General features: G+C 49.0%; 1 protein-coding gene across 3 annotated transcripts; it reads left to right on the top strand.

Moving 5' to 3' along the window:
• Positions 1–165: 165 nt before the first annotated feature.
• Positions 166–22,421, top strand: CSF1R (colony stimulating factor 1 receptor). 3 transcript variants are annotated; one of them, XM_026858485.1, is made up of 21 exons: positions 166–353; positions 5,265–5,510; positions 6,320–6,604; positions 7,126–7,262; positions 8,009–8,168; positions 9,074–9,257; positions 10,336–10,454; positions 10,724–10,841; positions 11,499–11,689; positions 12,285–12,397; positions 14,495–14,621; positions 15,113–15,217; positions 15,550–15,660; positions 15,928–16,090; positions 16,658–16,758; positions 16,904–17,022; positions 17,792–17,914; positions 18,029–18,140; positions 18,432–18,531; positions 19,712–19,817; positions 20,819–22,421. In XM_026858485.1, exons 1-21 carry the CDS (start codon positions 305–307, stop codon positions 20,948–20,950), a joined length of 2,901 nt encoding a protein of 966 aa, XP_026714286.1. In that variant the 5' UTR covers positions 166–304; the 3' UTR covers positions 20,951–22,421. The 3 variants fall into 3 exon arrangements, with proteins under 3 accessions (XP_026714286.1, XP_026714285.1, XP_026714287.1); XM_026858484.1 differs by having other exon boundaries at positions 9,074–9,260; positions 10,339–10,454; XM_026858486.1 differs by lacking the exon at positions 5,265–5,510 and having other exon boundaries at positions 9,074–9,260; positions 10,339–10,454.
• The last annotated feature ends 57 nt before the right edge of the window (positions 22,422–22,478 follow it).

Below are 22,478 nucleotides of genomic sequence, written 5' to 3'. Positions count from 1 at the left end.
GGGGCTGAACGCCCCTCTGAGACCGGAGGGTGGCCCCAACAGAGGGGTTCGAGCTTGGCCCCACCTCTGCCGTGGGGGTTTGTCACCAGTGACGTCTCAAAGCATCACTTTCTTTTTTTCCCTCCTGTTTCAAAAACAAACAACAAAAAAAAGGAATTTCTTAACTTGTGGTCAACTCAGAAAGGAGAAGCTCCTGCTGAGGGAGCGCTGGAGACAGTGCCTGCGAGGAGAGGTGCCTGCTGCTCAAGAGAATCCTTCAGCTGTGTCCCTACTCCACGCTGGGGGCACCACGGTCACTGAGGACATGGGTCCTGCTCTCCTCCTGCTGCTCACTACAGCCAGTGCCTGGCACGGTAGGTCCACCAAGCCCCCCAAAGCTCTACAGTGTATCCATGTCATTCTGGGGCAGTTTTGGGATGTGGTGAGGGTTTCTTGGGTGCCTGATATGAGTGTTCCATCCCTCCTTGGGCAAGGAGGGGTGACAGCCTCACTGGGGCTGTGGACAGGACAATGATGGACTAATGGGCACTTGAGTCCCAGCAGTGGAGGACAAAGCCAGGCTCCTAATCGTGTCTACCAAAAGCCTGCTGTGGGCTGGGCTGGTCCCTGCTTCTGCAGGCTGCTGCATGAAGCAGCTGCTGCTGCTGTGGGCATGTTCTAGGAGCCTCAATGTGGGTAGGGAGTGAGCAAGAGAACGTGTCTGCTCTATGGTGTGTCAGGGAGGAAACACCAGCTTGGCATTTAGTGCAGGCTTGGCTGTAACAGCTTTCTGAAGACCACCCAGAGCTGGCTGTTGTTATAGAGGGAGGACAGTGGTGGGAAGAGGATGTGTTGTTAGCCTGTGCTGGCTCTGGAGCCCAGCTGTGCTGAGGGCTTGCTCTTGCTGAGGGCTGCACACGGGAAAAGGTGCACATAGCATAGGAAGAGCCTCAGCAACAGTGAGATGGGAAAGGGAAACTTTCCACTGTTTGGTCTGGCTGGGGCTTAGGAGGAAGGAGAGGTTCAGCAGAAAGGGTGTCCTGAGGAAAGCTGTCTCTGAAATAACCCTTTGCCCAGATGGGGCAAGAGCTGGAGGTGCTTGGCCTGCAGGTGAAAGAGCTGGGAAAGTTGGCTGCATTGGCACCTCCCAATGCCCACTTTGTGCCTGGTTGGAGATGTCTGAGGATTGTTGTTTTCTGGTCCTGCTAGCATAAACAACAGGGCTGTAGAGCCAGGATGTGATGGAAACAGAACTTGGGCAGCCAAGAAGGGAAAGTTGAATATGCCTGGTTTTTGAGGCTGTGGAGATGGCCAAGAGGTGATAACCCACCAACCTCAAGAAGCAATCACTGAACCTGTTTTGAGGTTTGCAACCAGACAGAAACCAGTATTACTAATCTTATGTCTTAAGCACTGGCAGCCTCTTGGGAGTCTTGTGTGGCACTTTCCTTCATTTTCCTCTTGAGCTTCTTTGGGGACACAATGAGACTCTGGTGTAAAGTTCCCCCTGGAAGGGGGCAATCTGTGGGGAAAGCATTCAGCTGTAACAAGGAGGCAGCATATCCCTCTTAAGACACTGCAGTTCATATTTTCAGCCCAGGAAATTTGCATCCCCTCTCATTGTTGTGCTGTATGGTGTTTCACTTCAAGTCACATCTTTGACATGCTGAGCAGGCTTTTTCCAGGTCTACTGTGTGGGGAACTGGGTTGTGAAGGCTGCGGTGGTTTTAATTTCTTATGGGTTTTTTTAAGATAATAGGGACTAGGCAGGTCTGATATAGAATTGTGAGAGATTGTAACAATATCTGTCAGAATCTCTGAAAGTTCCTTGAGGCACTGGGCAATGCAGGTCACCATCTGTGACATCCTCATCAGGCACTGTCAGCTGTGTCAGGATGTTAGAGACAAATTTGTCTGAGTACCATCACTGTTGGCCATCTGCTGCACAAAGGAGGAGCCAAAGAATGTGCCAAAGGAAGACCCTCAAACTGGAGTCAGAACCTGACTTCTTTCTCCCTCTTGGATTGCAAGTGCATCTTCTGAGAGTACCAGGGCTGATGCGGTATGACCATTGTGATCTGGGCTCTTGCTAGGGGAGTGTCAGGGGCTCAAATCCCAGCTTTGGATCAAGCAAAGATTTGAAACTTGATCAGCTCACATCTGTGTTCCTGGACATCTTGAAAGGTCTTCCTGGGGTTTCTTTTGTTTTCTTGTTATGGATGTATCTAAACCTCTGATGTAGAAGCCCCAAGCAGAGATGTGATAAGCACCCTTTTCCTCACCCCCTGCTCCCTAGACACTGTAGGTGACTCTGGGGAAGGTGTCCTCAGAAACAAGCTTTTCCTTGCCATCACTGAGGGGGCAATGAGGGGAACTCAAGTCTGGTATGGGTCTCTCCCAGGGCCAGACCTTAGCCTAGTTATCTCCCAGGACCAAGTCAAGGTCCTGATAACTGGTTTCTGTGTGTAAGGTTCTTGAATGTCTCTGTCTTACCAGCCTTCACTTCTCCTTCCTTACCATTTCCAAACCCTCAGCAGAGGAAAGTAATGTTTTGGTTGGCATGGGAGAGGCAGCGACAGAGCCTGCAGCTGTAACTAGAGGTCATGGTTACACAACCCAAGTGTGGTAAAACCCTTGGCCAGCAGTTACTGGCAGCGCTGCGGAAGCTGCTGGAGAGCAGCAGACACATCCTTAGGCTTCGTGCAAGATTGCACACTGGTCAGCAGGGAGAAAGCATCCCCCAGCAGCCCTGCTTCCCCATTCTGGAAAAGGGCCTGGGTGTTTGACTCGTCCCCCAGCACACAAGGAGTGGATGCTTGGGTGGCCTTCACCTGTCAGTGTCTCTGCCCCATCTGTACTCACTCCCCTTGTGTGGCGGTTGTGCCAATGACAGGAGTCTCCAGTGATAGACTGAAGGCTGCTAGCTGCTGCTTCACTGTTACAGAGAGCACCTACACTGAGCCTTCTCTGTCCATAGCATCTCAGTAGTAACTGGAGGTTGATAACAACAGGGACACAGTGACATGACACTCTTGTTTTTCTTGTCCTGCTGTGGCCAAACCAAGGACCAGTTACAACATGGTCCTTCCCTGAGCCAGTTTGAATGCAGATTTGAGTCAAAGAGCTTGGCTCCCCTATTAAATGGTGCTAAAGCCTTGGATGTGGAGGGATAGCTAAAGCAGAGAATAGGTGAGGGAAAAACATACAGTGATAGAGAGTAAAAGCAACAGAAATGTGTTGAGCCCTGCTAGAAAACATAGCTTAGAAAGAGAGGAGCTTTGTACCTTAGATATGTGGAAAATGTGGCTTTGCAAGGGATTCTGGGACATGTTTTTCTCCACTCTGGGAATAAATGAGGCTTTTCCTCTTTCCACAGAAAGATAAAAGCATCTCTAAAAAAACCCCACACAATCCAAGGAGAAAAAATGTCAAACATTCCATGCCCCAAAGCTCCTTGTCTTCTGCTTCTTCCTGCAGGGTGATTGAGTTTGATTCAGGCCTTGTTTGGGTTCCTCAGGGCAACTGCATTGTTGTCACACACCAGCAATGCTCTTCAGGACCTTGAGTCTCATTCTTGACCTTTCGTTGCACAGAGGGAGGCATTAACCCAAGACTGCTTAAATGATGCTCTTTGAGCTCTGATGGACGAGCTCTGGTGCTACAGCCCCGATCGCAGCCCGTAGAACATGATGCATGTTTGTACCTCAGACAGTCTTCCTCACCAAATGAGCTGTGAGCAGGGGTGGATGAAGATGGGTGGGTGTGTGCTGCTTCTACTGCCTGTGTTATAGGGACAGTGTCCAGGGCAGCAACTGGGAACAGATTTGCTTTAAACTCTCTGCTACCCATGACCATAACCAGCCTTCTCTCCTTTCTTCTCTTCAACAAGGGCTGTAAGATTTGGCCACTACTCCCCTTTCCCCTGAAGGATGTGCAAGTGCAGCTGGATTAATGGTACCATTATAGAGTGCTTTGCCCTCTCCCACTTCCTAATGAATCTTTTGTGTTCATTTGGACAACAAATCTTTCAACTAAACTGTTGCTGTAAGTCCAGAGCAGTCTGCTGCAGAGATTGAGGCATCACAAGACCAAACTCAGCCCTTGTTTCAGCTGCCGCCATCCCAGAGGAACACTGCATTCAGTGAGCTCATCTACAAAGAGCAAAAGTGATAAATTGGGTAGCTACCTTTCTACTTAGTATTATTTGAACCTCATTGTTTATCCCTTTAAAATGTGAGGATGGGTTAGCAACTGGGAAGAAAAGCAGAAGTGGGAGAATGGCCCTGGATAGGGGCCGGAGGGGAGTGCAGAGCCCCCTGAGCACAGATAGCCATTTGAAATGTGTTTCCTGTCCTCCCTGAAGGCCTGGCGTGGGGGTGGTGGTACCACTTCTTCCCTAGCCCCACAGTACTGATTCATTTCTCACTTCCCCCCACCCTAAATATAGGTGGTGACTCAAAGAACACGCTGATGCGGCAAAACAGGGAAAAATATTTCCCTCTGACACTAAGGGCTGGAGTGGGACGCAGGTTCCCCTTTATTCAGCCAGTAGAGAAGCCATCTTCAAAGTAGAGATGGCATCAGATACCAAGCTGGGTTGCAGTGTCAAGCTTGATATTTGATGTTTGAAGCTGTTTACTTTCTTGTGCCTCAGTTTCCCACCCTCAAATATGAATAATAATGGTGACTCACTTTGTAATGTTTTGATGGTATCTACATGGAGAATGCACTGTGTGACTCTGATAATGCATAAGTATGGGTCCTGCAAAATCCACTGCCCAGCAACCAAAAAGCAGTCTTCCCAAAAGGCGTGAGCTGAACTCCTGCTCTGCAGAAGCTTTCCAGTTCTGTTCTACCTCATCACAGCACCAATGTAATAGAGCGCCCCGTCCACTAGACTTGACTTAATTTTCACCAAATGGTGTTATGGTCATATAGTAGCTCCAGCTCTGCCACAGAAAGAAAACTGTTGCAAGAAGAGGCAAAGAAGAACAATTTCCAAGCTAGCATCTGACCTAATCAGCTCCATTTTATTTTTGTTTCTGTCCCAGGGCTCTAAATGTTCACATGTGGGGTTTTCTCTCTTCTCTGAAATTCATTCCTTGGAGTATCAGATCATATCTGTCTGGTGGGATGGAGAATGGCTGGAGTGATGTGAGCCAAAAATCCAGTCTGAATCCCAAGCTCAGTTTCTTCCTGATGCTGAGCTACTCCATGCTCCGCAGTGTGAACTCCAACAGACATCTTTAAGGATCACTTTTGCATCCTCACTCTTTCCTTTGTAGGCTCAGCATCCCCAGTGATCAGCCCTGACCTCCCTGCTCTGGTTGTTAACACGGGTGATCCAGTCATCTTGCACTGCTCAGGAGAGTCTGAAGTTGAATGGAAGAGCCAAAAGAATATATTCATCAACCACACCAGCAGCATGTTCAATATTCCCAAGGCTACTTACAGGGATACAGGCACCTATAAGTGTGCTTATGTCAACAGCAGTGACAAGGGCATTGCAACCGTGCATCTGTTTGTGCGAGGTAACTATGCTTCCCTCTACCTACACTGGCAGGACGGTGTCCTTTTGGGGAGCGTGGCCATGACACAGGTCCTCTCTACAGCTGTGGTTGTGTGTGTGTTTGGGGAGCAGTGCAGGCTTCTAGTGAGGCAGTGGCTCACCCACAACCACGTAAGCATGCATAAAATGGGCCCCATGGCTGAAGTACTGGGGTACAGTACAGAGCTGAATCTCACACATGTGGGAATGGCCTGGATATCACCTTCCATTTACCCTGGCTGCCCTTTCTGCAAAAAACAGGGATGAAAGTCTGGTCAGTGTTGTAATGAGCAGTGAGATATGGAAATCGGAGAACTGTATGGCCAGTACCCCGGATAAGGGAGAGAACCACACGAATTATGTCCTCACAATATGACCTGAACCCCAAATATTCTTTTACCCCAGAAGGAATTATGCTGTGGTAGCTCCACCACTTGTGTTCACCCCTTCCCTTGTACCAGAGATACTGTCCTAGACAGGAAAGCTGGAGGTCTGATAAATAAAACTAACACCATGGTGAAAAGTTTAATTAGAGGTAAGCATATTTCTCAGTCTTTCTTGCCTATCTACATTTGTGAGTTGATTATCCTACTTGCCTCAAATGTCTTAGCTGGAACTCAGCTTGTCGCGTGAGTTTTTGGAGGCTGAGTCAGGCAGGCGTTGAGCAGGGCTGCCCCAGCATCGAACTCCCACTGGGTAGCAGTGCTGGAGACTTGCGGTTGCTGGAATGTGTTTCTCTGCTTCAAGGCATTTTCTGATCCCATTCTCCGGCCTACCTTGTCTCCTCTGCAGATCCAAATACTGTGTGGTATGTTCCAAGTTTCCGGATCTTTGTGACCAGAGGTGGTAATGCTGAGCTCCCCTGTCTCATCACGGCCCCCGAGTATGGATCCAGGGTGACTCTGACAATGGATGACGGCTCTCAGCTCCCACCTGGAACCAACTATTCTTTCAGTATCGAGAAAGGAATCACGCTATACAATGTGCAAAGCAAGCAGAAGGGCTCTTACCGATGCCAAGCAATGATAAATGGAAAAGCAGAGAAGTCATCAAGAATAAGACTGTTTGTGGAAGAAGGTAAAGGATTGAGGGGTTGCTGCTGTCCCTGGGGAGACAGCAATAGCTAAGCTGGCCACAGTAGATAGTTAAGGAAAGGCTTCTTGCCAGTGGTAGGGAAGACTTTTTGAACCTGCAGTCTTTAAAGGGTATTTAATGGAGTCAAAATTCCATCAGCTTCTGGCAAATTGGCTCCTTCAGGTGGCTCTCTGTGGGTTCAGCGGTGTTCAAATCTTTGCAAACACTATTAAAGGACAGAGGAAAAAAAGTCCACCCATCTCCCTGGTGTTCTGCAAGTCCTCAGGCCATAATCATGGCAGAAGGTTCCCCTTGCCTTTCAACCCAGTGCTGACTGCTGTGCTCTCCCCAACTTGTACTGCTTCCTACAGACACAGATGGGAGTGATGATCCCTAGGGAATGAGAAGGCTGGGGGTAAAAAGACTGAAGAGGATGGAAAGGAGAAGGTAGCCAGGCCTTGGGAAGTCTCCAAAGCACACAGGGTCACTGGACCAGCTGATGTTGAATCTTTCCCTTTGTGTAGCCCTGGAGAAGCCTGTATCGGTGATAATGGACCCTATAGACCATGTGCGAATTGTGGGTGAACCTTTTGAAGTCACTTGCAGAGTAATTGCTCCTTCCCACAAGTATGACATCAGATGGGTGACAGCAGCAAAGAATGTAAGTTGTGCTGCTTCAAGGGTATATAGTGCTTTCCTAGAAACTACGAGATATAGGGTGGTAAGAACTGCTCAGACCCAAGTCACCTGCAGCAAAGCCTTGGACTGCCTGACCAAAGCAGCTGTTCAAACAAGCTGTAGATATCTGAATATGGCCAACCTTTCCTTGGGATGACACAGTTAAACACCTTCCCATCGTCAGGATGTTACTGCAAGAGAGGAGGAAAGCGTGTTGTTTCAGCTGAGTTCACTGAGCAGGAGCCACAGTACCTACTGAGGCAACATTTCTCCACCCAGCCCTGTCAGGGCTTGTAAAGCAGCAGACATGTTCAGGACACACAGTTCCAGAGAGAAGATATGGGTGAAGAAAGGGAATGCATTTAAATCTGTTGTGCTGAGTTTTAACTGCTAGATGGTTAGATAAAGTTTGCTAGAAGTCCTTTATTATATCTGATGCCTTTATTAAGGATGTGAAATAACATACAAGATATGTTTGGATCACACAACGTAAGGCCAACTTGCAGTCAGAAGGCTGGCAATAGCTATAATCCTAACTGCTGGGGAATATCTGCCCTGAATACTTAAATTTAATGTCTCTTGGTCTTCATGTAGATGGCTTTCAGTGACAGGGGCACTATAACAAAGCTCCATAGCCCAGAACAGGAGGGGGTGGGTATGTTTGTAAGTATTCAGTTCCATCTTCTACCCTTCCAAGAAAGTGCCTGATGTTCCCTCCCTGCCTGACAGGTCAGGAGAACTAAAAAGCCTAGCTTTGAAAATGAGAGCTACTTCATCAGTGACATCCTGTCCGTTCCAGCGGTGACCATGGAAGATAGTGGGAAATACACTTGTATAGCTAACAACTCAGCAGGATTCAGGAATGCCTCAACAATGCTTCAGGTAGTAGGTGAGTGCTTTCCCAAAAGACCAGGAAGGTGTGGGCTGACTCACATATAGCCTTGAGTGTTTTCCACTTCTGCCTCCACTTTGTTCCCAGTTTTGCTGTTGGAAACATCATTCTTGCTTGTGCCTGAAGGCTCACATGAGAACTGTGGAACTGCTAGAAAAGGAACTGGTGTTCCCAGTGTCTCAAGGGGCAGGAGGACATTTTTTGGATACTGGATGAAAAAAAACTCAGAAATCTCAGTTTTTGTGTGTTTATAAACAGCTTTAAAACACACACAAAACCCCAAACAAACAAAAAAAACCACAACAAAACCAAAACGGGCAGGGTTGTGCTAAAGACCGGGAAGGGCTGGCTGGAAGGAAGGGCAAGCCACATATGAGCAGAGTATGGATCTTTGTCTCTTCCAGTGGCAGATCCACATAAGAGGGTTCAGGTCTATCATACACTTGTTTGTATCTCAAGATGGAAAATTCATCCTCGCAGCTCATGGGCTGAGGTTTGCTGATGTCCCAAAGCTACTTCATGCCGTGGCTCAAAGAGGGCTTGGTTGTTTCCAAGTGAGAAGCCAGGAGTTTAGCTAAGGGGCCTGTCTTCTATGGGCAATCAGGAGATACAGTTTTAGCCTCATCACTTATTAGGATACAGCACGTAAAACCTTTTTCCCCATGAGAGTTCACTAAGATTTTCTAGATTTCCTCAGGCTGTGTAATCCAAGCTGCCATGACAAAGAAGCAATTTAAAAAGTACTGCTTTGACAACATAATTTGTGTAATGCTTCGTTCTCTCCTGCAGTCTCCCAGCTGAGGCTGCCCTTTCCAGTAATGGTCCATTTATGAAGCTGGTATAAGCTTGTTTCAGGTCTCTGGACATGTCTGCTAATGGTCGTGCTCTCTTCCATCCTGCAGAGAGAGGTTATGTGTTCCTGACCCCAGTGCAAGCTACCAGCCAGGAGGTTGCTTTGGGAGAGAGTCTGCAGCTGCAGGTCCACATTAAGGCTTACCCAAAACTTGTCGACTGGAACTGGAATCACACAAACCCCTTGAACTCTAGGACCAGCACATTGCAGTTCCAAATGACCCCTGGAAACAATTGGTATGTGCTCGCTCTCTACACTGGCTGTGGCATGTTTCCAACAATGCTTTCCTTGTGAGACAGGCAGTTTGACAGCAAACTCACTAGTTTTGAAGGGAACTGTTTTGCCTTTCTGCCTTCTCTTTCCAGTGTTATTAACAAACAGCAGTGAGCAGGTCTGATCAGGTCAAGGAGGACACCACCTTCTCTTTAGAAAACCTTGTGGAAGTCAGTATCACACTTGTGGTCTGGCTGTTCAAGTTCACACTCTCCTTACAGGAGGAAATTGCAGGGGTGGATGAACAGTACAAAAAAAAAAATAATTCCCTCACTGCTCCTCAGACCTGTCCCCTGCTCTGAGGTCTGGACAGTGTATGTACCAAGTGGCATTGTATGCCCCATGTCAATAGAAGTCAGAAACATCATTATGTGGATAGGACCCAATGGAGGGCACAGGCCTGCTTTTCCAAAGCCTACAGCCAACTGAGGCCAAAAAGAGACTGAAAGAAAGAGAATCATTCTGTTTGTTGGGGAGTTTTTAGCAATTCCCCTTTCATTTTCTTAGAAACCCGAAATAATCCACAAGAGGAACTGTACCACTCAGCAAGCACGATGGCTTTGGGGTGAAGTCTTTCTTGCATCTGGATCTGAGAAATAGGCTGGGGGCAGAGGGGAGTGGACACTAGGGACTGTGACTTGATAGGCTAAGAAATGGGAGGAATAACTTTGGCAGAAGGACCAGCATCCTCTAGCCCTTCAAAGGCAATGATTTAGATATTAAACTCTTCTTTTTGAGCATTTGCTCACCTGAGCCTATCACAGAATCATTCAAGTTGGAAAATACCCTTGGGATCATTGAGTCTACTTTCAGAAGTGCTGTGTACTTGGTGGCAAAAGGTCTTTCCTCTAAGGAAGATCAGATCCTCTCTGCTTCCCCTGAAGAAACAAGTAGCAGACTCCCCTCATGGGCTGGAATTAATGCTGAGAACTGTTCACCTGCTCCTGGGCACAGGAAGCAGCTGCATCTTGCTGAGTGAAGACTGCTTAAGTTTCCTCAGCACAGCTTGCTTTATGGTGTTTACTCTCTCTGTGTGAGCAGGTATAACACCACACTCTTCCTGAACCGCCTGCAGGAAGGAGAGGGAGGTCTCTATACATTTTATGCCATCAACAATAAGACCAATGCATCTGTTACCTTCAATATTTCTGTGAAATGTAAGTGCTGGGCATTGCCTGTTCTTTCACCCTGCTTACCCTTGGGGCTGCTGCCCAGCTGGCAGCAAGTGGGGGGGGTACCAGGGTGCTTCCAGCCCAATGCCCACAGGACGCAGGGCCAGACTGCCTCTGGGACCCAGCCCGAACCTGTGCATAGCACAGGGGTTCCTGATGTTTTATTATTGCACATGTGGAATGTAAATCGGGGCACAAGGAATGTGCTCTTCCTCTGGTCATAGCACTCACACTTTATCTGTCTTCCCCAACAGCTCCTCCAAGGGTCTGCAGAATCAAGGTGCCAGCCAATGACTCCATCCTTCAGTGCATGGCCATCGGCTACCCTGCCCCACGCATTGAGTGGTACCAGTGTCCCACTCACTCTGACAGGTGAGAAATGCCCAGAACATCGAGCACTTGCCCTTCCTGTGCTGACATTTGCTGAGCAGCACTGTATGGGCTTGCCTACAGGCAATGTAGCAGAGCCTGTTTGATAACAGCAACGGGGATGTTGCCCTGCTAAAAAGTCTTGGGGGCTATCTGAGGAGAGGGGGAAGGTACTATTCTTAAAGTCCTGAGATTGATGAGTTCAGCCACCTGTGATTCATGTTCTCCCAATGCTTTTCTGAGGAACATGTGGGTCCTTTGGAGAAGTGCCTTGATGTTGGCTGCTGTAGAGCTACATCCTGGCTGGTTTTAGTCATCTTTCTGGGACCTTCACAGGTCTGAGGCTCTGCAGAGCACAGGCTGACTGAGCTACAGTGTGACAGGCAGCAACTGCAGCTGCCTGGACAGGGGTGGTTGTGCCTCAGTACCAGCCCTGTTCAAGGAGGGAACTGCTTCCACAGGTGTAGCCACACAGAGGCAGGTAAGGTTCTGTCTACACAGGGCTTTGTCAGGGAGAGGTCTTTTAATAGGGCAGTGATTAACAGGTCTCGTAGAGCTGCAGTCCTAGTTCCCAGTCTAGTCTGACACAGGCACCAATTCACTTATGAGCAGCTGTGCTGCACAGGAACACTCATTCTCTCCTGCTTGGTGTCTCTGCAGATACAATGAGGACTATAGGTTGCTACTGAATGACTCCAGTCCCCAGGTGGTGAACATGTTGCCCTTCCAAGAGGTGGAGGTGGAGAGCGCTGTCCTGTTCCAGGAGCTGGGTGACAATTTCACCTTCTGCTGTGTGGCCATTAACAAGGAGGGGAACGCTTCTGACATGTTTCACTCGCTCACCATCACCAGTAAGATACAAACTGGTAGCTTGACAGAGTGGGGGAGAGTTTGGGGGCTTCTGGGGGCCTGTCTTCCTATATGTATATCCATATTGTCTTGCAAGAGAGGTGGAATAGATTCCACAAGCCCTCTGTCTTCACAGGAGGTGTGAGGCTTTGGCATTTGGCAGTTCTAGGAACCATGTGGGAACTGGTGGCTGGACATAGCCTGGTGCCAAAGGCTGAGCCACGCCATGAATACCTCGTAACCACAGGACCTCGCTGCAGGGCGCAGCCTAGCTGGCTGTAACTCAGCCCACTGGAGTGCAGGGGCTGCATCTTTTGACAGCACTGTTCTTCATGCACAGATCTTTATCTCCAGTCAGTCTAACCTGAAGCTGGTGCTGTTTGTGGAAACTGGGGTGGACAGGGGGAACCATTGCAGCCTTGAGTTTTGCATCGAGACTTCCCTCAGTTCCCAGTCGTCAGGTTTTGGGTGTCTCTGAGGCCAGTGCTGGTTTGTGTTGCATAGGGGGGAAGCCTAAATGAACAGCTGGGCACAATGGTCCCAGAGATGGGATTGAAACAGGAATGGTTTACTCATCTCATTTTTTTTCTCTTCCAGGAAATGTCATGGCACTTCCAAACAAGCTTTTCAGCCCCATCCTCTCCACCTGCATAGGCACATCGATCCTGCTGTTCCTCCTACTCCTCTTCCTCCTCTACAAATACAACCAGGTCAGATTCCCTGTTGTGTAGCAAGGGCTGCAAGGCCTGCCCAGCCTCAGAGACCCCCCTGCCTCTGCTGGCAGCCACAGGCAGGGAGCCTTCAGCTTGGGGGCAACCAGGCAAGCTACATCCTCATCTCCACTGCCTCCCCAACTTCTTCCAGAAGTTTTCTGCTGGAGGGCATGGCTCATGCACTAAACCCAGTGTGTTAACACCACTCCAAACCTGGTCCCTCAGGCTTGTAGCCCAGAGGTCCATGTGGATATTCCTTGGTGTCAGAGGTGCTCACTCTGAGCTGTCAGTTGCAACTGGTTTTGCTCTGGCCATCATGAATCCACAGATTGAATTAAGGAGGAAAAAAAGTGGTTTGCAGCTTGCATCTACATTTTATTCTCCTCCCTGCTTTATAAAAAGCTATCTTTATGGGGAAACAGAATGATGATAGAAGGCGTTTGTCTCCAGGAATGCTTGGTCACTATTTTTATACAAGAACTTACCCCATTTTCTCTGCAAGACTCATGTTCAGCATTTGGATTCCTTCTCAGTTGCTTCCATAAACTGTACCAATCAATAGCCACCTCTGCTTCATCAGTGGGTGAAAAATCTCCTTGTTTTCAACTCTCCCTTTTGGCACTTTTCTTTTGACAGCCCATCAAGGCTGCAAATTTTGCAGCAAAGTTCTGGTGCTGGTTGTCAGAAGATCCAGCAGAGCCCTCTTCCAGACAAGCACCTACAGCTTTGCAAGCAGAGCTGTGTTTGGCCAGTAGTCCAGAAACAGAGGGAGAAGTGTGGATCAGTGTGTAAGCACAGCTCTGAAGAAACAGTTTTTAGGAAGTCTTGCAAGGCCAAGAGAATCAGGATGTGTTTATAAATAATCTTACCTATCTCAACCATGGGCTGCTTGAGCCATGGCTGACTGCAGCAGTGCTAGCTGAGTTGTGGAGCAGAAGGCAGCAATGCTCACCCTCTGGGAGTGGGCAACAGCAAATAAACTGCGTGCGTGTGGGATTCTTTAGGGGGGACCTCCACCAGAAACTCTGTTGCTTGGAGCATCCTGACTGGGCCTTTTTCAACAGCCTGCATGGGCATGGATGTTTAACTCTCAGGCAAAGAAAAATGCAGCAGCGTGGGGGAGAAAACAAACAGATGCTTTGCATCAAAACTGCAGATCTTTTTGCCTCAGTTATGGTTCCTCATGCCTGTGCTAACCCAGCTTTGAGCATCTACTCATACACTGCATCCTTCTCTGCAGCTATCCAGGGGAAGTGGTGAGGAGAAGCACTTCAGCGCACACATCCCAGTAGCTGGGACATGAGGTGATTCATCGCAACCATGGTCACTCCACCCATGCTTCCTTGTGCCTGTCTTGATGGACCTGAGACCACCTTTGTCACACTGGGGTGCAGGTCCTTGCCTGTCTCCTTGTACAGGAGCATGCACAGTATTCTCATGCCAAGCTATTTCACTGCCTCTCTCTCTATTTGTGCCTCCCACCTGGCTCCCTACCCCTCTCAGCATGAATAACATCACCCAACACAAGCTGGCAACTGCCTCTGCCCATAGGTTCCAGTGCTGCTTCTCTCTGCCTTGTCTGGCTATGTCTGCCATGAGATTTGTGGAAAATAGAAGAAATTTTTACTTGTCTTTCTCCATGTCTTTTTTTTTTTTCCCTGTAAGGGAAGCAGAGTTGGGCCAGCTCTGCCATTCTGTTGTGCTCAGCAACCCAGGGTACCAAGGAAGGAGACACAGTGGGGACATCTCCCTCCTGCACCAGCTAGGCACTGTTGGCCATTGGTATGGTGGGATGTGCTGGCTCTCCCAGCTCTGCCATCCCAAGCGGGGAAAACGGGCTACTTCAAGTGGAAGAGGCAAGAGACCCTCCCTCAGCCATGGGTGACAACTTAGAGGGACTTTATAACAGCAAAGGGACCAGGCTGTGCAGACAAAGCCCCTCTCATTCAGACTGGGTTCAAAGCAAGAAATATTTAATGGATTGAAACCTAAGTCTTAGTTCTATGCCTGCAGGGTGAGAGCTAGAGTGCATGCGGGGATTAGGAACCCTCAGGACCTGAGGAACACTGAATAACTGGAGTCTCTTCCTTACAGAAACCCAAATACCAGGTGAGGTGGAAGATCATTGAGGCCTGTGAAGGGAACAACTACATCTTTATTGATCCCACTCAGCTGCCATACAATGAAAAATGGGAATTTCCCAGGAATAATCTCCAGTTTGGTAAGAAACCTTCCCTGTTGCTTGCCTGGTGGCATGCAGCTCACCACAGAGCTGAAATGTTCTAATGGAGAGAACCAAAGCAGTTGGGCAATATCCAAAGCTGCATCCAGACACAACAGGAACATTATTAACGAGGCCTTGCTGTCCTCTTCCACACAGGGTGTTAAAACGCTTGGGTGCAACCTCCCTCCAGCCTCCATTGCTCTGAGGAAGGTTGAGAGGATCATATCCTTCCTCTTGCATCTGGGGTCATTCCTAATGCACAGAGATGGTGAGCCCATGTTGGGACATGGCCTCTTTCACACCATCTTTTCTTACAGTAGAGTTCCCCTCAGATGTTAACCAGCTCCTGACTAAGGGATGTGTCATCTTGTCTGGGCTCAGTAGGAATCCCCACCCACCAGACATCCTCCTCAAGGCTGTCTGCAGGACAACTGCTCAAGATGCTTTATAGAAAGAGCTTATAAATACTTCTTTTTTTCCCTCTGCAGGAAAAACTCTTGGAGCAGGAGCCTTTGGAAAAGTGGTAGAAGCCACTGCTTTTGGGCTGGGCAAAGAAGACTCTGTCCTCAAAGTGGCTGTGAAGATGCTAAAGTGTAAGCCCAAAGCAACTTGCAAAGACTGAAATCCCCCAAGCTCCTTTGGGCAGGATGCAGTGTGTGTTCACCACATGTTAGTGCTCCCAAGCTGCAATATCTACTTTTTTTAGATGTTTCTGTGATAAGTACTGGATGTTGAAATCACACTACTCTCACTTTTGTGGACATGTGGCCAGAGGCACAGAGGCACAGACAGAGGACATGTTTTCCTCTGAGTGTGTCATCTCCTTTTGTCCCATATCTCTGTCTACACTTTTTTCTCTCCTCCGCCATCATCTCTCCCTTGTCCCTCCCTCACTCCTTCACATGGCCCTTCTCTTGTTTTGCAGCATCAGCAGACACAGATGAGCAGGAGGCTCTCATGTCTGAGCTGAAGATCATGAGTCACTTGGGACACCATGAGAACATTGTTAACCTGCTGGGAGCATGTACCTATGGAGGTAGGATCCCACAGCTCTGCTTTTACCATGGACCCCTCCCATGGTCTGCTCCTCTGAGGCTTTTACCTCTCCTCAGTCTCACACAGAGATAGTTGATGAGCTCAGTGCTCTTTTTTGAACCTATAACTTTGCAAGGGCCTGTGGGCTGGCCATTTCCAGACATGCTTATGTGCAGTGTGGGTTCTGCCACCCCTCCAGGGAAAGTAATCCTCAGGACAGGTCACAGTAACATCACTTTTTAATGAATCCTTTCTACCTCTCTCCCAGGCCCAATCCTCGTCATCACCGAGTACTGTCGTTACGGGGATCTGCTGAATTTCCTGCGAAAGAAGGCTGAATCTATAATTATCCAAGATTCTTCCCTGGACACCTCATTAGACAGCACTGCTGATTACAAGAACATTGACCTAGAGAAGAAATACATCCGCAGGTAAAAGCAGAGCTTGGGCAGCCATGGGGCTGAGCAATGCAGGGCCTGGATACTTGCTGAGAGAAGTGTGCAGAGAGAAGTCTGCTGGGGAGAGATGAAGACCAAAGGTCTGGGGACTTGCAGAATACCAGGATGTAAAAGCCACTGGGGATGTCTATGTTTTGACTTGGTTGCAGTTCCAACTTTTTCAAAGTTTTTGACAGATACCCCACAATAAATCCAGGTTTCAATCCAGTCTGCCCTCCTATCTGGAATTGGACCTTTTTGGCTTCCTGCACTGTTGGGCACATGGGTTTTGTAGGACAAGAGGCTGAGGGCTCCCCATCAGCCAAGGGCAGTTCCTTGACAGAAGGGGAGCAGTACTTGGAGCCCCACACCACAGGGCACCTAGGTCCCCTTTCCGAATCAGCCTCAACGTTGACTTTCCCTTTGCCCTTAAGCCTCTAGCTAAGCCACTTCCTGCAGGCAGGGATGTGGTTTCTTCTCTCAGTGGATGTGGAGAAGGGCAGAAGGTACTGCTGGAGTGTTGATAACAGCCTGTCTCCATCTCTGTTGCTTCTGACTCAGTGACAGTGGCTTTTCGGGCCAGGGTTTGGAAACATATGTTGAAATGAGGCCTGTGTCATCATCATCATCTTCAACGTCATCAGATTCTGCGCAAGTCAGGGGTGAGTTAAAGGCTCCTTTCTGTGTTTTCATGAATTCTTTACTCTGGCCATCCTGTCTGGTTTAGTTCTGCATAACCATGATACAGCATAGCTTGCATTGTTTGCTAAGTTTGCAGCAACTCTAAAACTTCACTTGGAATTTCAGGGAAAAGCTTGGAGGAAGATGATGAAGCCCGGGAGGACCTCCGTCCCCTCAATCTCTCTGACCTGCTACAGTTCTCCAGCCAGGTGGCCCAGGGCATGGCATTCCTTGCATCAAAGAACGTGAGTGCCAAGAGGACAGATGCTGCTAGCACCCCAATGGGGAAACACCAGTCCAGCCAGCAGGCACCAGCCATCATGTCTGCACAAGGTTCAGGATGTTTTCAGATTGCATGGCCAAGCTCAAGAAAGCTGCTGCTGAAAATGGGCCTCTCTGCTCCATTGCTTGGGTTCAGACATGCTGGGCTGTGGTGGCTGGTGTTCCCTTCAGAGCCTTTGTCTTCCACGGGCTCCAGGCAGGCCATCACGGCAGGGACAGTGTTACGGGGGGAACACAGGGCTGTGCATCATGCCAGTCTCAACATTTTTCTCCCCAGCTTTTACATGAGGTCAGTAACTTTGATGTGAAGCTTTCTTGCATTGGCAGCTTCCCCGTTGGCCCAGGGACAAGGAACTGAAAGTGGCCGTTGAGCTGTCTGCCAGAACTGGCTCATTTAGAGCACCAGAGTAATGTATGACTGGTTCAGAGATGAGGATACAGTGTCAACAGCCCCTGGTCCCAAGCTTCCTCCCACGGGGAAGATGACGGCCCCATGAGTGATTAAAGGACATGGCATGAAATGTCACAATGTCTTAGCATTGCAAATGAGGTGATTGAAAGAGAGCCCATACTCCTCGTGCATGACAGTGACTCTTACATGGGCTTTTCAAGCAGTACATGTTCCCCTTGCCCTCCTAAGTGTTGTTTCCATGACAAGCCTGGGCTGTAGGGAATTAGTTGGGACTGCTGGGGGATGTCGGCTAGGTCTCAGTGGCACTCTCTTCTCCCCAGTGCATCCACCGTGACTTAGCAGCCAGGAATGTGCTCATATCAGATGGACGGGTAGCCAAGATCTGTGACTTCGGCCTTGCACGTGATATCATGAATGATTCGAACTATGTTGTAAAAGGCAATGTAAGTAATTAAAATGGGGACAAGAGAAGGGTAGGGTGTGGCTGGAGTGTGAAGGACAGGGTGTAGCATAAGCTGCCAGCTTGTCCCAGTCTGCAGAACTCTTTGCTCTTCCAGGCCCGCCTGCCTGTGAAATGGATGGCCCCAGAGAGTATCTTTGACTGCATTTACACAGTGCAGAGTGATGTGTGGTCTTACGGCATCCTTCTCTGGGAAATCTTCTCCCTTGGTAAGAAAGAAGCAAGCTTGCAAACCTGTTTTACATGACTTACCACTACCCTAATGTCTCTGCAGAAAAGTTTCCAAGAAAGGAGGAAGGTTGACAAAAAAATTTAGGTTTTATCAGGGCTGTAAAACACTGTTATGCTTCCAGAGGGACCATTAAAAACAATGGATCCTGGATGGTTTGCTCAAACTTGGAACTCCCTGAGAATGAGTAGCCCTGGCTTGGGTGATGCTCCAGGCTGGAGTATTAGAGCCTCTGATCTGAGAGCCACCTCTGCTTTCATTCCTGTCACAGGTAAAAGTCCCTATCCCGGCATGGTGGTGAACAGCAAGTTCTACAGCATGGTGAAGCAGGGATACCAGATGGCCAGGCCTGACTTTGCTCCCTTAGAAATGTGAGTGGCTGTGCTGAGATACACACACACCAGGGACAGGGTGGCTGGAGCTGTGTCACAGTGGGCAGGCAGGGAGGTGGCAAAGGGACTGTGGTCACAGGTCTGCCTGTGGCTCCCAGGTGTGTCTGCCCTTGAGGTTCAGGTTGTATCAGCACTAGTGTGGCCAGCAGGGACAGGGAAGGGATCTGACCCCTGTACTCAGCACTGGGGAGGCTGCACCTTGATGAGTGGGTTCAGTTTTGGGCCCCTCACTCCCAAAAGGCCATTGAATGACTCGAGCGTGGCCAGAGAAGGGCAACGGAGCTGGTGCAGGGTCTGGAGCACAGGTCTGCTGGGGAGCGGCTGGGGGAACTGGGGAGGTTCAGTCTGGAGAAGAGGAGGCTGAGGGGAGACCTCCTGGCCCTCTACAGCTCCCTGACAGGAGGGTGCAGAGAGGGGGTATGAGTCTCTTCAACCAAGGGACAAGTGATAGGACAAGAGGGAATGGCCTCAAGCTGTGCCAGGGAAGGTTTAGACTGGATATTAGGCAGTATTTCTCTGCAGAAGGGGCTGTTGGGTGTTGGAATGGGCTGCCCAGGGCAGGGGAGGAGTCCCCATCCCTGGAGGGGTTGAAGAGTTGAGCTGACTCAGCACTGAGGGATCTGGTGGAGTTGGTAACGGTCAGGGTGAGGTTCATGGTGAGACTGAAGGATCTTCAAGGGCTTTTCCAACTGAGATGATTCTGTGATTCACTGGATCCTACCAGGCTGCTCCTTTAGGAAAGCAAGACCTGGGGTCGTTATGATGCTCCATCCAGTGTTTTCCCTGTTTATGGACAGGAAGCTGAGAGAGCTCATGCTATATGTCCACATTCCTGAACTTGGTGGATTTTTCTTTTCAGTCAGCTATTTTTGACCCTAGGACTTTGAGAAGACAAGCCTGAGTAGGTTGCAGGAAGGGAATGAGTTTAAGCTTAAAGAAAAATACTGGAGGCATGAAGCCCCTTGTTGATAAGATTACTTTACCCACTCCTGTGCTCACCTTTCCCTGGAGCACTGTACATGCACTGACCATTGGTTTTATAGACAGGAGGAGAAGGGACTGCTCAGTACCATGTGCCTGGGATACAAATGCAGGGAAGAGCCTGGGGGTGCTTCACAACAGCATGGTGAAATTGCCTTGTCCCTGTTTGGCTCTGCAGGTACAGCATCATGCAGGCATGCTGGAGCCTGGAGCCCACGCAGAGACCTACCTTTGACCAGATCTGCTGCTTCATTCAGAAAGAACTGGAGGTGCATAAGGAGCAGGTGAGGATCTTTGGAGAGAAAGAAGGGGGGAGACATGTTTTCCTCCTACACAAACAGCTCCCAGACAACCTTCCTGGTGATGTCCCTTACCTTGAACTGGGGAGAGCAGTTTAGTGTTGCTGTGAAGTGCAGAGGGGCACCAAGCTTTCCCCATGCTGAAGGGTTAAGTCACTCCCCACCATGACCAAAGGAGGCTGAACAAAGACAGAACGGCTGTGTGGCAACCTCTACAGGCAGCAATATGGATAGTGATAGGGCTACGCATGCAACTGCCCTGCCCCGTGCCCCTGGATTTGGTGTGTAGCTGGACACAAGGTGTGCTGCCTCCTGACTTGCTGTGCTGCAGCTCCACAGCAGCACAGGCACAGCAAAGGGTAGTGTTGAGTTTGCATCCCCAGCTGGACACCACTGCAGAAACAGGTGTTGTACTCCACTCATAGTCACAGACTGGTTTGGGCTGGAAGGGACCTTAAAGATCACCCAGTTCCAACCCCCTGCCAGGGGCAGGGACAACTTCCACCACATCGTCACATGCTCACAGCCCCATCCAACCTGGCCTTGAACCCTTCCAGGGAGGGGGCAGCCACAGCTTCTCTGGGCAACCTGTGCCAGGGCCTCACCACCCTCACAGTGAATTTTTTTCCTTACATCTAAACTCAGTCTCCACTCTTTCAGCTTCAAACCATCACCCCCCATCCTATCCCTACACCCCCTGATCAAGAGACCCTCCTCATCTTTCCTGTAGCCCTTGGGGGTTACTGGGAGGCTGCTCTAAGGTCTCCCTGGAACCTTCTCTTCTCCAGCTGAACACCCCCAACTCTCTCAGCCTGTCCTCACAGGGGGTGCTTCAGCCCCCTGACCATCTTCATGGCCTCCTCTGGCCCTGCTTTAGCAGGTCCATGTCCTTCTAATGATGGTGCCCCCAGAGCTGGACACAGTACACACAGCAAAGGACCAAAGCACACTTGGGTTGTGTTTTGTTTTTATTTTTTGCTTTCAAGGACTACACCAACCTCCCTTCCACTGCTGAGGAAGACAGTGGCTGTGATACCTCTGGCTGCTGTGAGGTGTCCTGTGAGCAAGAGGAGAGTGGCCAGCCCCTTCTCAAGAGCAACAACTACCAGTTCTGTTAGCTGGCACCATCACCCTGGTGTAGATCCCTGTCCTCATGGCTCTGCAGAGCACACAGTTCTGCTCTGCTCTAGGACCCAGATGCCTTCTGCTTTGGCTCTCCTCTTTCTGAAGTATGAGTGTTACAGACTCCCTCACTGAAAGGGCAGCGCTGGAGTGACTCAGAACCAAGACTCACCATGGGGTCCCTAAGGCCTTATCTCAAGTGTGCCATAGAGTTGTTAGGATGGTAACACATTCCATCTCTACAAGGTATAGAGAGGTCCTTGTCACCTGCCTCCTTACCCTCTGGAGGAGGCTGTGGCCATTTGTTTGTTGTAGTTTTCTTAAAATACTTGTTGCAGCCAAATCAGATATTCCCAAAGTCACTCACAGGACTGAAGCCGTGTGTTTTATGAGCACATCTCAAACTAAATCCTGAAGGTGGAACAGCTCCACATACCAGAAGCAGCCCTCTTTCCTGGTGGTCCTGTTCTCTTCCCTTTGTCAGTCAGACCCCTGATGTTGCAGAGAAAGTATTTAGATATAGGTAAAGCCTCTGCTTAGCATTAAATAGGAAACAAATATTCCTCATGCAATCTACCTCTCTGCAGCTGGTGCTTCTGCAGTGAGTTTGGGTGAAGCGAGCCAAGGAGACAACCCCAGGGTTATGTGAATTTGTGCCCCGGTAACAGGACTGAGGGGCAGTTATTTCTCAGGCAGAACACAGAAGTAACCAGTGTTCCTTCCACATGAGCACTTACACAATCCCAATCCAGGAAAGAATGGCAGCTTAGATCTGGAAATGATCAACATAACACATCCTCCAAAACTTCTGAATTATTAAACATGTAGCAATCACTGCCTTTGTCATGATTACAGATATGCTCTTGTACATATTTTCCTGAGTATTTTTAGTAGTAACTTTTTGTTCATAAGCTAGAGCCCAATACCCTTAAACTTACTTTTCATCTAGCTCTTGTTCAGGGTTCCTCATGCCTCAGGCCCCCAGTCTGGTGTAGTTACCAGGAGCAGCTAAAGAACCTTCTTAGCTTCACCTGACTCGGTGGGTGAAGTTTCAGTATTCCAGGTACAAGCACGGACACGGCTCAGGCAGACTACAGCAAGATAGAACTATTGTATCACAGGTGACCTTTGTCATACAATGAGCAATTACCTTGTGGGCCACTTTTGATTATGTTAAACCTGGTTTCATGCTAACACCAAGTGATTCATTTCTCCTTACTAAATGAAAAGCTAATGTATTTCTGTCTGTCAGCATTATAAAGAATAAAATGTTTAACAAAACAAGTCTCTTCCAGGACTTTAAGGACTGTTCTCAGGGGAATGGCTCAGAGCACAGGTGATGCACTGGCCCATCCTCTCACACCCTGCACCTCTGCTCCAATTCCTGAAACACTTCTCAGTACCAGTTCTCAAAACCATTCAATCTTGTGTAATGCAAAAATTCATTAAAAGCAAGGTTGTAAAGCACTTTGCTCTGACTGGCCTGTCTGTAACTGGGAAAATGAAATTGTCCCCATGCATGGA

The sequence above is a fragment of the Athene cunicularia genome, assembly GCF_003259725.1.
Source record: "Athene cunicularia isolate RWA chromosome 13 unlocalized genomic scaffold, athCun1 chr13_part1, whole genome shotgun sequence".
NCBI lineage: Eukaryota > Metazoa > Chordata > Aves > Strigiformes > Strigidae > Athene > Athene cunicularia.
The sequence above is the reverse complement of the archived record's forward strand: the minus strand, read 5'-3'. Positions and strand labels throughout refer to the sequence as shown.

Coding starts and splice junctions, on each gene's coding strand:
- CSF1R (XM_026858485.1), top strand. CDS start 305: ATGGGTCCTGCTCTCCTCCTGCTGCTCACTACAGCCAGTGCCTGGCAC. Junction 9,258..10,335: donor CAAATGACCCCTGGAAACAA/TTGGTATGTGCT, acceptor TCTCTGTGTGAG/CAGGTATAACACCACACTCT. Junction 15,661..15,927: donor GGGAGCATGTACCTATGGAG/GTAGGATCCCAC, acceptor CCTCTCTCCCAG/GCCCAATCCTCGTCATCACC.